Genomic DNA, 14,094 nt, shown 5'->3' with positions numbered 1-14,094 from the left:
TTAAAATTAAATACTAGATCACATTAGATCACTTAATTACAAAAGTAATTCACCGAATAACTTACTAATAAAAATACAAATTAAATTAGATAATATAACTATAATCCATATATAAAACAATATATATTTTTTATTTGCAACATATCAAATATCTTCACAATTTTTTTATTATCTAAATTGCTCTTTCGGAATTGAAACAATATTTTATTACTACAATAACTCATAATACCAATTTTATAGAGATATGAAACAACATAGATTGATGAATTGAATGAAGTAGATAGTGGCTCAACTAATAGTGTTATTATAATGGAAGTTAACTTTTAAGAGTATAAAATTAACTTATCAACTCTGATCAACTCTCAGAATCTAATTAATTTATCTAATTCTTTTTAGTAAAAAAAAAATATATTATATTTATACCTTTTAAATTGAATGTACTTGCATAAAAAATGTTCTTGTTCCTACATGAGTAGTACTAGTAAAATTTTACAATCTTTAATAAAAAAATGTATAATTTTACAATCACATAATCACTACTTGTTGATGTGGATTACATTAAAAATTTCACAAAATTTGTTACCAACATAAAAGACTAATAATGTATGAGCATAGATACTTAAGACTTTTGAAAAGGCATCCTCAACTTAACTCCAACTCATTCCTTACTTTAGTACAGAGCATAGAACCTTTTTTAAAAAAATATAAATATAATTCAATAAGTGGCAAAATAAATCAAGAACACACAAATAAGTTAAAAATTAACTTCCAATGGCACACAATACACCATCTGATTCTGATAATGAAATTATCACAACAAGGCCAAAACTCTTTGAACATGAAAAATCCATACATGAAATTCTTGGAGGAGGAAAAGGTACCATTAAATTCAATTTCATATATTTTATTTTATAAACAAATTTAATTTCATATAGTTTTTTAGTTATGGTTCAATTTCATATGTTCGGACAAAAAATTATTGTATTCAAAATTCAAATTCGAATGTTTTAAACAATTTCATTAATAACTTTTGTTCAAATATTTGATTTTTTTTTTTATACAAAGTTTTTAAAGTAACTAATATCAACGGTTATTAATCAAGTTAATGGTCGATATTATAATTAAATTATGATTAATGAATTGTGACTTTTGAAAATTTATGAATTGATTAATGATAAATTGAGAACTTTTTCACTTTTCAGTGGCAGATATATTATTATGGAGGAACACAAATGTATCAGCTGCAATTTTTGTTGGAGTGACAGTGATGTGGTTTCTATTTGAGATTGTTGAGTACAATTTGGTGCCTCTCATTTGTCATATTTCCATTACCATCATGCTTGTACTATACATATGGTCCATTCTTGCAGATATATTAAAATGGTATTTATTTAATTTACTTAACATATAGTTTAAATTTGTGCCACTGAATTCATACATGTTGCTTGTATTTAAAAATTACTTGAAATTCTAATGACGATTAATAATATCATTCGCAAATATAAATGAACAGTTTTTTATGTTTTGATGTCGGAGAATACGATCTGATTCATGTCGGTTCGACAAATTAAACTTTGAAGAACTCAATTGTTTTTTTATTTTATTTTTATCGAAATGACTTCAATCAAGTTATTATCTCAACCATAAAAATTAAGAAAATTATTTTAAAAAATATTATCAATTGTTACATAATAAAAAATTACGCAACTACACTCTATTATTGGTAACGTATGCAAAATTGATCGAATTTTGTAATCAATTGTTGTGTTCTTACGTGTTTATTTTCTTACTTTAGAATTGAATTTGCTATTGTAACACATTTTGATTGAATTTATCTTCAGGAAAGGACCACAAATACCAGAAATTGTTTTACAAGAGTCTTTCTTCAATGATCTTGCTTCTATCCTCTACACAAGATTTAACCAATTGTTAAAAATGCTTCTCTACATTTCATGTGGAATAGACCTACCTCTCTTTCTTCTGGTACCACCAATATTGTTTTTGTATATTTTGCATTAAATTTCAAATAAACAACTATTTTAATCTTTAAATGTGTCAGACACTGACACATGATGTATTTAAATTTATCAAAATTACAAAAATATTTTTAAAAATATCTTTTGTTAGTCAATTTAGTTATTGATTATTCTTTCATTAATCAGTTTAATTCTTAAAAGTGTTTTTCACATAAAAAATACTTAAGAATGTTTTCTTAATTTTGACATATTTAAAAACTATAGTTAAAGCGCCTCACACATGTAAAAATGAAAATGACAATTTACTATTAAATTTCAATTTTTGTCGATCAATAATTAAACTAAAGTACTAACTTCTCGAAACAATTTCAGAACATTGGTTCACTCTATATAGTTTCAGTGATTGGAAGCTACTTCAGCTTTGTTAATCTAATATATATTGGTAAGCACTTTTCACCTTCTTTTTCTTTGATTTCACATTAAAGATTATAAAGTGTACTTATTAATTATTTATCTTATTTTTTTATTGATGTTTTGTTATTCATGATCCCAAGGTTTTCTCTCCATTCAAACATTGCCATTTTTGTTCGATCGATACGATGAAGAAATTAACAATTTGTTTGGAGATGTCACATTCATACTCAAGAAAAATTATAGAAAATTTGACAAGAATTATATCAAAAAAATTCCTAGAGGACCAATGAAGGCAAAAAAAAATCAATAGTTTACTAGAAAACAAAGTTGAGAGAATGTAACATTTTTATCTATGTTATAATGCATGTCAATGTGTGATATTAAGGTATTTACTTGGAATAAGCATGTGAGGAGTAACTTTATTTTATACAACTTAATTTTAATTACTTGTTAGTTTTCATCATTAAATAAATGTTTTATGAGTAGATGAGACCATACTGCAGAACATTATCTTTTTAATAAATATAATAATTGAATCAAATCAAACTAGATTAGTGAGATTGTGATTGTGATTGTGATTAAGGACATATATAACTTTTGTGTTACATCATATTCATTAAACAAATCTAGAGATTTGGTCAGGTCACTCTTCATTGCACTACGGTTCAAAAGTATTTAAACACAACTTAGTAATTTACAAATCTAAAATTAATTAATAGAAAATAAATACTACAAATCTAAAATTAATTAATATAAAATAAATACTACAAATCTAAAATTAATTAATAGAAAATAACTACAGTTTCTCTGTAATCGGTAAATATGATAAAATTTATTGAATTTTGTGATTAAATTTTGTTTTGTATCTATTTATTTTTGAACTGGAATGAATGTTTATAAAAAAAAATATAAAATTATATCAATAAAAGATTGACAAAATTTAAAACTCTAAAACTCTTTTTTAGAAGAGAAAAACTCAAGACTTAGATATGATGTTTTAGAATCAAAATAATGGTCTAAACTATTTGTTGGTTATTTTTAAATTAATTATTTGGAAATAGGATATCCTTGAAATTATTACTTTGTTGCTGCCCATGTTTCCAATCCAATATGAGTTTCCAATAATGCAGAGATTGAGTTATATAGAAGACAACTCTTTTGACAATTATGTATGCTTGTCACATGCAAGCATAGATAGTGTAGTACCCTTTAAATGTGGCAAAAATATAGTCCTTAAATGACAAGAATTCCACTAAGAATAACATTAATTATGATGTATCAAATCAAAAGTCAAAATGTATCATAGGCCTTAAATTTCTGAATTTTATTTATTTATTTATATAGAGATTGAATTTTGATCTATATTTATAATAATTATACTACTTTTGTTTTTTACTCAATAGTTATACTACTTAACTTAGAAATTACTCCATTTGGATAATCTAACATAAGAATATAATTAAGTAATATTCAAGAAAGGACAATTTATAAAGAGAAAAACAAACTAGTCATAAGAATAGAGTGATTAATTATAAGAGATGACAGATAAGAATATAAAAATTAGTTGATTAAATTAATACTATATAATATAAAATAATGAATTGTCAACAAATAAAATTAAGAGTTTTTTTTTTTTTTTAAATATATTTATAAATAAATTTCTAGTGGACCATTAACCATTAAATATATTATTAATAATTATTATTTATTAAGTACTTTTGATTTCATTTTTACCCTAGACACACTCTAAAGTTTTTTACCATGAAAAGACAACAATTTAACCCTTCTTAAATCAATAATTGGGCTACTAGTAATAAATTTAGCTGAAACAAGAACCTAGAATGGTGCATGCTGATGCTGAATTGGGGAAAATAACAACACATGAAACAAAAGCATATACAAACCAAAATAAGTGGAGCCTCTAATAATGTTATTTTATATAGTTTCAAGACTAAAATGCTCATACTAGAATCAGCCACTACACTAAATAATTGCTTTTATTACTACTAATATTAAATTAGTTACAGCCTCCCCAAGTTCAATACATAAATTTTTGCTAACTTAAATTTTGCAAGTGACAAATGGACAAATGGAATCAAAAGATTCTACTATTACAATTTTTTTGATAATTTACATGTCATGTTAGGCCCAACAAAACAAACATTTCAGTACAAGATCTGAGTGGAACACCTTAGTCTAAAGGATCAATAATTATAACCTATGTTTTTTGAAAAATACTTGGTTGCACCATTGTGTGGACGCACATATAAATATAAAAATACATATTACTTATTTTTAAAATATATTATTTTTTATTTTTTATTTTTATATATTTTAAATGTGTATTTAAATTTTTGTCCAAATGTTTGTGATCATGCAATATTTTCTCATATTCTTTTAGGGTAATGAATAAATAGAAATCGTTGTCAGTAAAATAAAAAGAGTATTTTTTATTTTATTTTTGGTTTAAGCGCAATTTTAGTTTTTTATTTATTTTATTTTATTTTTGATTTTGTTACATAATATCCCTTTTCATATCATCAAAATTCAACCTCAAAATGCATCAATGAAAAAAATTAATCATTTTAAAAATTAAGAGACTAAAATAAAAGATTTCAAAATACAGGGACCAAACTCCTTTAAATATTTGTAAGACCTAACTTAATTGCTAAATATCGATAGTGTTAAATTGTATACCATGCATCGAATTCAAACTCGAAAACTCGCATTTGGCATTTGTTTGCACATTTCTTTAATATTTTATCTATAGATTAAAAAAAACTTTTAATTAAGTAAAAATAGGGTAACAAAATTGCATTTCACTTTTTTTTTTAGTTTAGCTCATTGTCATTTGGCTTATATAAGAAGCACAAGTTAACATGTGCTAGCTATTATCATCACTCTTGAAACAATAAGGAGGGAGGGACTAAATGGTGAGAGAAATAAGAGAGCTTAACAATTTGGATATAAATCTTGGTTTATTTGCTAATGGTTTTGTATTATTTTGGGTAATTTTAGTTACCTTTTCCATTATCTCATCAATTATATTTTCTTGTGCTGGTGGTGTATCCAAAGAGAGAAATTCTGAAGTAGATGCAGAGGCTTATGGAGGTGGATGTGGTGCTGCATGTGGTGCTGGATGTGGTGCATGAGATCCTTCTTCTACTTGCTACATTCCAAGTATCAAACTTCATACACAAAAAGGGAATTTTAGCACAATTTTGTTTTTTTATCTTAGCTTCTTATATGAATTTGCTAGTAGCTTTTTGCAAACTAAGGTCCAAAATGTCTAGGATCTTATGTTGCTCAACACGTTTATTTTCATCTAATGTAAAATTAATGTGAGATTTTTTACTTGTAAGGAATAGTGGATTTTTGCCTTACAGGTACCGGATTAGATTTCTATGAAAGACAAAAAATTACTATTTCCAACGAAAAAAAAGGGGTAAGATTGTCATGATTAATAGTGTCGATAACGGTAAGGTCGAACTGTTACATAACTGTGTGTTCTGGGTTAAAACTCGAGATATTATATTCAGATTAATAATATCGACGTTTGTCAGTTAAATTAAGTTTTACGAATAAATTTATTGTTGTTAAAAGTGATTAAATTTTTTTAATTATAATCTAAGAGTGCAAGAGTTTAAAACGTTAAACGTAGATTTCTAAAAAAAAAATAAAAATTTATAAGCAAATTTCTCAAATTGTAACAAGTGGTTATATTGTGATTCACAAATTAAAAGTTACACAAGTTTGAGTTTCAAATTTCATGGTCATAAAGTATTTAGTTAGCAAAACTAATCAACTATTGTTAATGTCATTAGTCTAGCTAGTGCACAAACAACAGTTGCAAATCCCAACCAAATTTTGTTAGACCACGTGTCTCCATATAGTAAGATAGCATAACTTATTAAAAAAAAAAAAGGGCATAGCATATTTATGCAAAATGTTTTCTGAACACCCTCTAGATATATACACATTAAGTCCTTAAGATATAAAATAAAGATAAAAAATAGAATGAATATTTTGTGGAATTAGAAAGTATATAAATATTAAGTAATGAATAATATAACAAAAAGTCAAGATGGCCGAGTTGGTCTAAGGCGCCAGTTTCAGGTACTGGTCCGAAAGGGCATGGGTTCGAATCCCATTCTTGACATTTTTTTTTTAATTATTTTTCTGTAAAATTTGGAAATTTAGTAAATAAATAATTAATATTTTAATTACAAATCTATGCTATTCACAAATTAAACTCTATCTATTTTGTCTTAAAAAATACACAAGCTTAACCTTACTATATATATGTGAGATCTTATGAAGAATAACTAACCTTCAATCACTTTGATTTTTTGATCCACAACAAATGCACTTCAATGCTTTATATGGTGCTTTAATGATACAACATACAGAAGCAATTGGACAACACAAACATAGCAAGCAACAACTACATAGGATCTCAATGACATTTTCCTTGCCTTTGTTTGGATTTTTATTCTTTGATGAATCCACCACATTTTCCTTGCCTTTCTTGGGATTTTTAGTCTTGGAAGAACTCACCATCTTACATATATATGTGTTGAATATGCTACAATTGAAGATGAAATTATTATTTGAAATATTGTTGAAGGGTTTGTTTGAACATTTGCATTGAAAACTTCTTAGAAAAGCATATTAGAGCATGTTGCACTTTTTTTTTAAAGAGTTTCTTTTTGTTTTTATATTCTATCTTTCTTTAATTTTGAACATTTTGCTATCATGGAATCTTAGATGTAATTGCAAAGGATGCTTTTTACATTAAAGATTCGAAAATGGCATAAGAGAATGTTAGCTATTGGTGACAATAGAGACAAAGCTTGCTCATTCTTTTAATTTCGAACACAAGTAATATTTGACTTGTTTCTAAAAGTTGGGACCATAATATTTTTTTAATTGTCTAATGGTGAGACTTTTATAAAATAAGTGCGAAGAAAAAAAACAAGGATATTAATTGGATAAGAACTTTTGAGGGCGATTTTTTTTGAAAATAAAATATATAGTTTATGAATAATTATGCACGTGAAATATTTTACTTGCCACATAGAATTGAAGTACATTCAAGGATATTAATTGTTGGGATGGGTTGTAGTTAAAATCCAGCCACGAAAACAAAAACAATCCTCCAAAAAAAATTAAATACTAAAACATAATCATATTTAGAAGTATCAAACTTGTATAAATTCTTTTTTTTTAGAAAAGTATAAATTCTTTTAACAATGAAGGAAATATAAAATTTATTAAAGAAACCTAAATCTTAATTCAACCTTTTTAATAAAATCAAACTTACTCGTTTAAAGATAAAAATGGAAAATGTTGGAATCAAGTTGGTTTTATATTTATAGTTTTTATGATAACAAAAATATTTTATGAGAACAATATATTTGACTTCACAGAGTATAAAAGAAGATTTATAATTGAAGAAAATCTAAAATAAAATTTGATTCAGGTTTATAATTGAAGAAGAACTAAAATAATATTTGATTCAAATATATAATTGAAGAAAATCAAAAATAAGATTTGATTCAGATTTATAATCAAAGAAAATCTAAAAAAGATTTGATTCAAATTTATAATTAAAGAACGTCTTTGACCAAATTGAAAAAAAAATGGTGAAGATTTGAAAAAGATTTGATCAAGATTTATCTACAATAAAATATGAAGAGTATCAATTTGAAGAAATTACAAACTTAATTTGAAGAAGTTACAAACTCAATTTAAAAACATTACAAACTCAATTTGAAAAAATTACAAACTCAATTTGAACAAAATACGAACATAATCAATCTAGAGAATTTATAAACTTAATATGAAGAAAATACGAACATAAATCAATCTAAATAATTTACAAACTCAATATAAACAAAATACGAACATAATCAATCTAGAAGAACTGCTTAGATTGAATTCAAAAATAAAGAATTGGCTAAAAAACATATTATCAAAAAACATCTTGTTCAAAATTAATTTTCAATACGATCATTGTTGACCAAGTTAGGAATTAAGATACAATTCAGAATTAGACAAGAACTAATTGAAACTCTAATTTTATCTATAAATAGATATTCAAGGCTGTAGAAGAAGATCATAAATAAAAATTAGAAAAGAGTAGAAGAATTCAAGCTCAAATTCTAAATCCATCTTAGAGTTCAAATAGAGAAACACTTGTTCGAATAAGAATTATTTTCTGAGTGTTTTTTCTTAGAGTGAGAGAATTATTATTATTATTACTATTACTATTATTATTATTATTATTATCATTATTATTATTATTATTATTATTATTATTATTATTATTATTATTATTATTATTATTATTATTATTATCAGCTTTGCTATAATGAAACACTTAAAGTTTCAATCTTTTGTATGCAACTAGATAGTGGTTTAGTTCCTTCTTTAATATGGGGTTGTGAGGTTGTTAGGAGAAGACTTGACTTGTAGGATCAATGTGGTTAGTTTCTCAAAAGTCTAGGGTTATGAGATTGCTTGGGAAGACTAACTTGGAGAGTCAGGTGTTTTATAATTCAAAGTATTTGAATTAGTGAATTAAATTTTATGAATAAGGGGATTAGATCTAACCAAGTTAGTGGTGAACTAAGATAAATCTATGTGTCGAATTATTTATACTTTCATTGCTTGCTTCATCTGAACCTGATTGTTTCTTATCTAAGTAATTCATAAAAATCAATCAACCTTCATTAAATTAACAAAAAGTTATCAAATTTGTCAAATACAATTCTTTATCAAATACCATTCTTTCTCGTGTTTGCACCTTCAGAAAATTCAATACTGATGGAATTCAATTATAAGTGGTTAGTCTCACATTGAATATGAATAAAAGAAATATTTGATATAAAAGAGGAATAACTCATAAACCTAATGCCTTAAGGTTTTACGTTGAGATGTGGTGTTAAAGTCTCTTAAAAATATCCTTGATGTTTAGCTCATTTCGAATGTCGCGCTTCCCCGAACTCTCTAATTAGATGCAAAATATGAAGACTATCTAAAGCAGGGGCATTCGAGTTAACATACGAGCAACCAGATTCACTTGCTTTCGAACTACATCATCTAAAAGATATGCCACGATCTATAACCAAATGACAAAAATGTTATCAAAAGTGGTAGCCCAAAAACCCAACAAGGGTAATTCAATATATTTGAATACTTGAAATGGGTTTTTAAAGTATTGCTTAAAAAAACCAATCCATGTTATGAATACACAGAAATATTATTTAAAATTAGGTTGTCTTCAACTTTTCAACATTAACACAACATAAAAATAAAAATTTGACATAATTTTCAAAAGCTTTAAAAAGCTAATTCAATATATAGGAATATTCACAAATAAAGTTTTTAAAATAATGCTTGAAAAGCCAAGGTATGTTGTGAAATTCACATAAGCATTATACCAAATTAGCCTCTTCAACATGAACAAAAATAAATAAAGGTTTGCCATATCCAATATTTTCTTAGCCTTAGTTTGGTCATATAACTCATAAAAATTTCATTTAAATGACGTTTTTATTTTAGACTTCAATGTAATTATGTGTTAAAAAATGACACATTGGTATAACTTTTATAAAATGAGGATCATTTAAAAATAAAATAAAAAAGATGTCTTGATATTATTAACACTATTTTCATTATTTAGATCTCATACCCAAATCGTTTTACATGTAAGATTCAATCTCAACACGATTGTTCAACCATAAAATTAGAATTGTAGTGTTATTGACAAAGTATATAACAATAAAAGATGTGAGATTCTAAATCAAAATCAAAATATTACCTATGATGAAATTAATTCATTAGAAAAACAAATCAATTTGTAAAGGGGTAAGATTGATAAAATAAAAAATAAAATAAAAGTTATAACCAACAGGTGGTGATTAATGTCATATATACATAAGATTATTGTTTGTGAACTGTCGAATTTTTTTATTGAATCTATGAAATAGCATATAATATAAAAAGAAATCACTACTAGAAATTTGCTTTTTACCTGCGGATTTGTCTGCGGAATTATATCCGCCAGTTCCTGCGGTTCACAATTATCTTAAGACTTTTCCTACGGTATCATGATCCGCAGGTAAAACGGCAGGTAACGTTTTCTTTTGCTGCGGATGTACATACGACTATCTTTCCGCAGCAAAGTTCATCTTTTTCCATATGATTTATCTGCGGCAAGTTTCCGAAGCAAATTCCATCGCAAATTCCGCAGGAAATGCCGTAGCAAAGTTTATGAGTGTTTTATCCTTAGGAAATTCTGCAGGAAAATTTCATGTCAATTTTTATGATTTTATTTTCATAGTTCTTTTAAAATTATTAGTTATAATAAGTAGGAATGTAACGATCAACATTTGCATTTTACCATAAAAGAGTTTGTCCCCACTAACACGTCTAGAATGCGTTGTAATGATCCGGAAAGGTTGAAGTTGAATTAAGGTTATCGAACAACAAGTATAAACAACAAGTATCAACATTTGCATTTTTTTTAAATAGTAGTTTTTTTTAATATTTTTTAAACAACAAATATAAACAGAAGTTCGTCCAACTTAAGAGTAGGTTTGGATGAGATAGTTAGAAATTTTAAGAATTATAGACAATTTAAATATTTCAATTAAATTCATTTCATTTCTAAATTGTGTTGTTTACATAAATGAATTGGACTTTTAAATTGAGCAATTTTTATATAATGGTTAAAATTATAAACTTGAAAAAATAATATGGATCATCATTCATATTTCTTAACGTAGAGAAGGATTTTGAATTTTTTAAATTATATATCGTATTTGAAATTCGCTAAATTTAGTTTTGACAAAATATTTGCATAAAATCTCTTTATTTTGAACATTCTATAAACTACATTGAAGGTTTTGAATTTTTGAAGAAAATTACATTATTTCAGAAAAACTTCTCATCTAAATATACTATATGAGAGAAAAAAACTGGGAAATAAATGTGAAAAAAGAAAAAGATGAGAGAAAAAAAAGTGGGAAATAATGTGAAAAAAGAAAAAGATGCAAAAAGTATGTGTTGTATTATTTGATATAAGAAAAGAGAGAGAAATTATATTATTTTTAAAGGACAAATATGCCCTTAAACTAATTTGTTTTCTTATTCTAATTTAATAATTTTTAAGTTTCAAATAATTTAGTTTATTTAACTTTAAAATTAATTAATACACTACAACATTTTATACCTAAGACAACGCCTATTTTTTTGTTAGTCAAAAAACCATTCTCATAGAGTAGAAAAGGCAACATTTTTAATTTTCGTTGCTGTTATATGCTAAAAAGTTTAGGTTACTTAAGAATGGTTCATATCTGTACGTACTATATATTACAACACGGTTTTTTGTAAATTGTTTTATGCTACATTTACAAACTATTGTGGTATATTCATATATTGAAGAAGCTTTCTCTATAGTCTAATTAACAACTAACTATTTCTTCTACTTAAACTCATTTTCTCTTATTTCACGAAAACCCTAGATTTTCTCTAAACAGGTAAACCTCCCAATCCTTCACCGTCTTCAACCTTGCGTAGATCGGTTCAACCTTCGTCTTTAACATACATCTTAAACCTTCAATCGTTCACTGTCTTCGATCCTTAAAACCTCATCTTAACCCTTCAACCTCCACTTGCTCCACTCACGACTATTTCAATCACCTCGTGCGGCTTTATTCATTCTCTTTGTGCGGCTTTATTCATTCTCTTTGTGCGGCTTTATTCATTCTCTTTGTGCGGCTTTATTCATTCTCTTTGTGCGGCTTTATTCATTCTCTTTGTGCGGCTTTATTCATTCTCTTTGTGCGGCTTTATTCATTCTCTTTGTGCGGCTTTATTCATTCTCTTTGTGCGGCTTTATTCATTCTCTTTGTGCGGCTTTATTCATTCTCTTTGTGCGGCTTTATTCATTCTCTTTGTGCGGCTTTATTCATTCTCTTTGTGCGGCTTTATTCATTCTCTTTGTGCGTCTCTGTATCAACCATCTGTGCGTTAGGGTTTCATCTAAACCCTCCACTCCTCCATTCAATCGCCATAATTCACTCTTGATTAATTGCGCGCGCTCTGTTCTAGTTACTATGCCACAAGATTTGTGAGTTTCTCCTCTTTCCACTGTACTTTAGTTAATTAAAGGATTTCTTTTCTATGGTGATTTCTTGTTTTACTATTGTGCTTGATCCGTCTCTTTTGTTCAAAGATTTTAGTTTTTCAACTATTATTATACCACAAATATATATTACCTGATTTTGGGTTTGTGAATCACCCGTTCGTACATGTTGCTTAATTAGGTCTCCATCATTGTGGCTCCACTTATTTGCCTCTTTAGGATTTAGGGTTTATGGTTAATTCATGGATTATTTGAGGTAAATGAGGTCATTACATGATTTTCATGTGGATTATTGATTCAATTTTATGGTTTTGTTAGCTTTTTTTTCAAATAAATTGGGAGTTGATATGTCTTTGTTTTATTTGTAGGAAATTCCCTTACCCCTGTTTTGATTCATTGCAATTGAGGAAAGGTATAGTTTGAACTACGAGTTTTTCGGTGGACTAGTGTAGCTCTGATGATAGGTTAGTTATGATTTTGTTGAGATGGGTGTTTTTATGCAGGTGGTATGCCAAGTATGATTGGTCTTCCTTCAGATCATGCACTTGTTGAGGATGATGAATGCTTAAGGTTCTTTTTCTCTTAACAAGCATTTGTGTTAATATAAAATTAGTCCCACTGCATTTATTTTTGTGAAGCAAGCAAGCACTAAGATCACAAATCGAAATTGAAAAAGTGGTGAGCCCTTTAAATAATATTTAGAAATGAGACAAACCTGATAATTAAGAATGGGAACCAATTGCCATCAAGTGCTTCTGAAACCGTAAATCATATTCAACAGACTATTGATTATCCTGGAGGATTTAACTATGCCTCTTAAAAGCATGGTTGCGCCAAATGTATGCTTTCTAATTGTGAAGCTGGAATATGATAATAGAAAATTTTAACTACCTCTTCACAATTTTTTCTATTTCCCTTTATTAATTTTCATATTTCATGACAGGAAACAATGACGAATGAAATCAACGTTAAGCTACTGATCGAGTTTGCCTGAACTACCAATGTTGTAGGCACCTGCAACCATATATTTTCTCTGCTTTCTGCTGTTGGGTTAGTTTTTTTCAATTGACTCCTACATAGCCATGACCGCACAACACAGTGTCACCGATTACCACTCGACACCCACAAAACCAATTATTCCAAGACTCTGATCTTGTTATCAGTGCCTCACATTTGGTTATCCATGCACGTAATCTCCACAACATTATTTGGTACACACCACTCTGTTTCTATAGGTAGTTTCATGTAGCTAGAAATTTGGTATTTAGAGTATATGTGTTGTTTTAGTATAGTGCAATATTGATGAAGAGTAGTGTTGGTTTGTGGGGGAAGAGTTATGAATTTAAAGGGAAATAAAAAGATAGATAAGAGCTAGAGAAAGTTTGGTTGGTTTGATGTTGCTGTTTTGGATAGTGAACTTATAATGATGACAGTTTCATTGTGCTTGTCCTTCTTTTTCCTTACTTTCCTTGTTATTGGATGTTCTTTTGCTATCATTATGTTCTTATAATAATAATATATTCCTTACACATACTCCTTTTCTTTTCTTTT

At 27.0% G+C, this 14,094-nt stretch overlaps 2 protein-coding genes, 1 long non-coding RNA gene and 1 other non-coding gene across 5 annotated transcripts in view; 3 read left to right on the top strand and 1 right to left on the bottom strand.

Moving 5' to 3' along the window:
• The first annotated feature begins 737 nt into the window (after positions 1-737).
• Positions 738-2,836, top strand: LOC101489811 (reticulon-like protein B9). Its single transcript, XM_004512833.4, has 5 exons — positions 738-877; positions 1,203-1,383; positions 1,842-1,983; positions 2,349-2,418; positions 2,531-2,836. Exons 1-5 carry the CDS (start codon positions 772-774, stop codon positions 2,698-2,700), a joined length of 669 nt encoding a protein of 222 aa, XP_004512890.1. The 5' UTR covers positions 738-771; the 3' UTR covers positions 2,701-2,836.
• Positions 2,837-6,468: 3,632 nt separating this feature from the next.
• On the top strand, positions 6,469-6,549 carry TRNAL-CAG (transfer RNA leucine (anticodon CAG)). The gene has a single exon. It is a non-coding gene; the product is annotated as a tRNA-Leu (tRNA).
• A 2,952-nt stretch (positions 6,550-9,501) lies between these two features.
• LOC101488940 (uncharacterized) overlaps positions 9,502-14,094 on the bottom strand; it is a 15,087-nt gene continuing 10,494 nt past the window's right edge. The window contains exon 3 of the transcript XR_012161514.1: positions 9,502-9,544. The gene's annotated coding sequence lies outside the window, so the exon portion shown is untranslated. The remainder of the gene's footprint in view (positions 9,545-14,094) is intronic.
• On the top strand, positions 12,319-14,084 carry LOC101489585 (uncharacterized). Of its 2 annotated transcripts, XR_012161520.1 has the most exons (5): positions 12,319-12,528; positions 12,725-12,799; positions 12,912-12,955; positions 13,047-13,113; positions 13,487-14,084. It is a non-coding gene; the product is annotated as an uncharacterized lncRNA (long non-coding RNA). The 2 variants fall into 2 exon arrangements; XR_003474466.2 differs by lacking the exon at positions 12,725-12,799 and having other exon boundaries at positions 12,321-12,528; positions 13,487-13,694.

The sequence above is a fragment of the Cicer arietinum genome, chromosome 8, assembly GCF_000331145.2.
Source record: "Cicer arietinum cultivar CDC Frontier isolate Library 1 chromosome 8, Cicar.CDCFrontier_v2.0, whole genome shotgun sequence".
Lineage (NCBI taxonomy): Eukaryota > Viridiplantae > Streptophyta > Magnoliopsida > Fabales > Fabaceae > Cicer > Cicer arietinum.
This window is presented reverse-complemented; position numbering and strand designations above follow the sequence as displayed.

Bases quoted from the DNA above. Each gene is read 5' to 3' on its own strand.
- LOC101489811 (XM_004512833.4), top strand. From the start codon at position 772: ATGGCACACAATACACCATCTGATTCTGATAATGAAATTATCACAACA. The intron at 1,984-2,348 runs GTACCACCAATA...AAACAATTTCAG, and splicing joins ACCTACCTCTCTTTCTTCTG to AACATTGGTTCACTCTATAT. The intron at 2,419-2,530 runs GTAAGCACTTTT...CATGATCCCAAG, and splicing joins TGTTAATCTAATATATATTG to GTTTTCTCTCCATTCAAACA.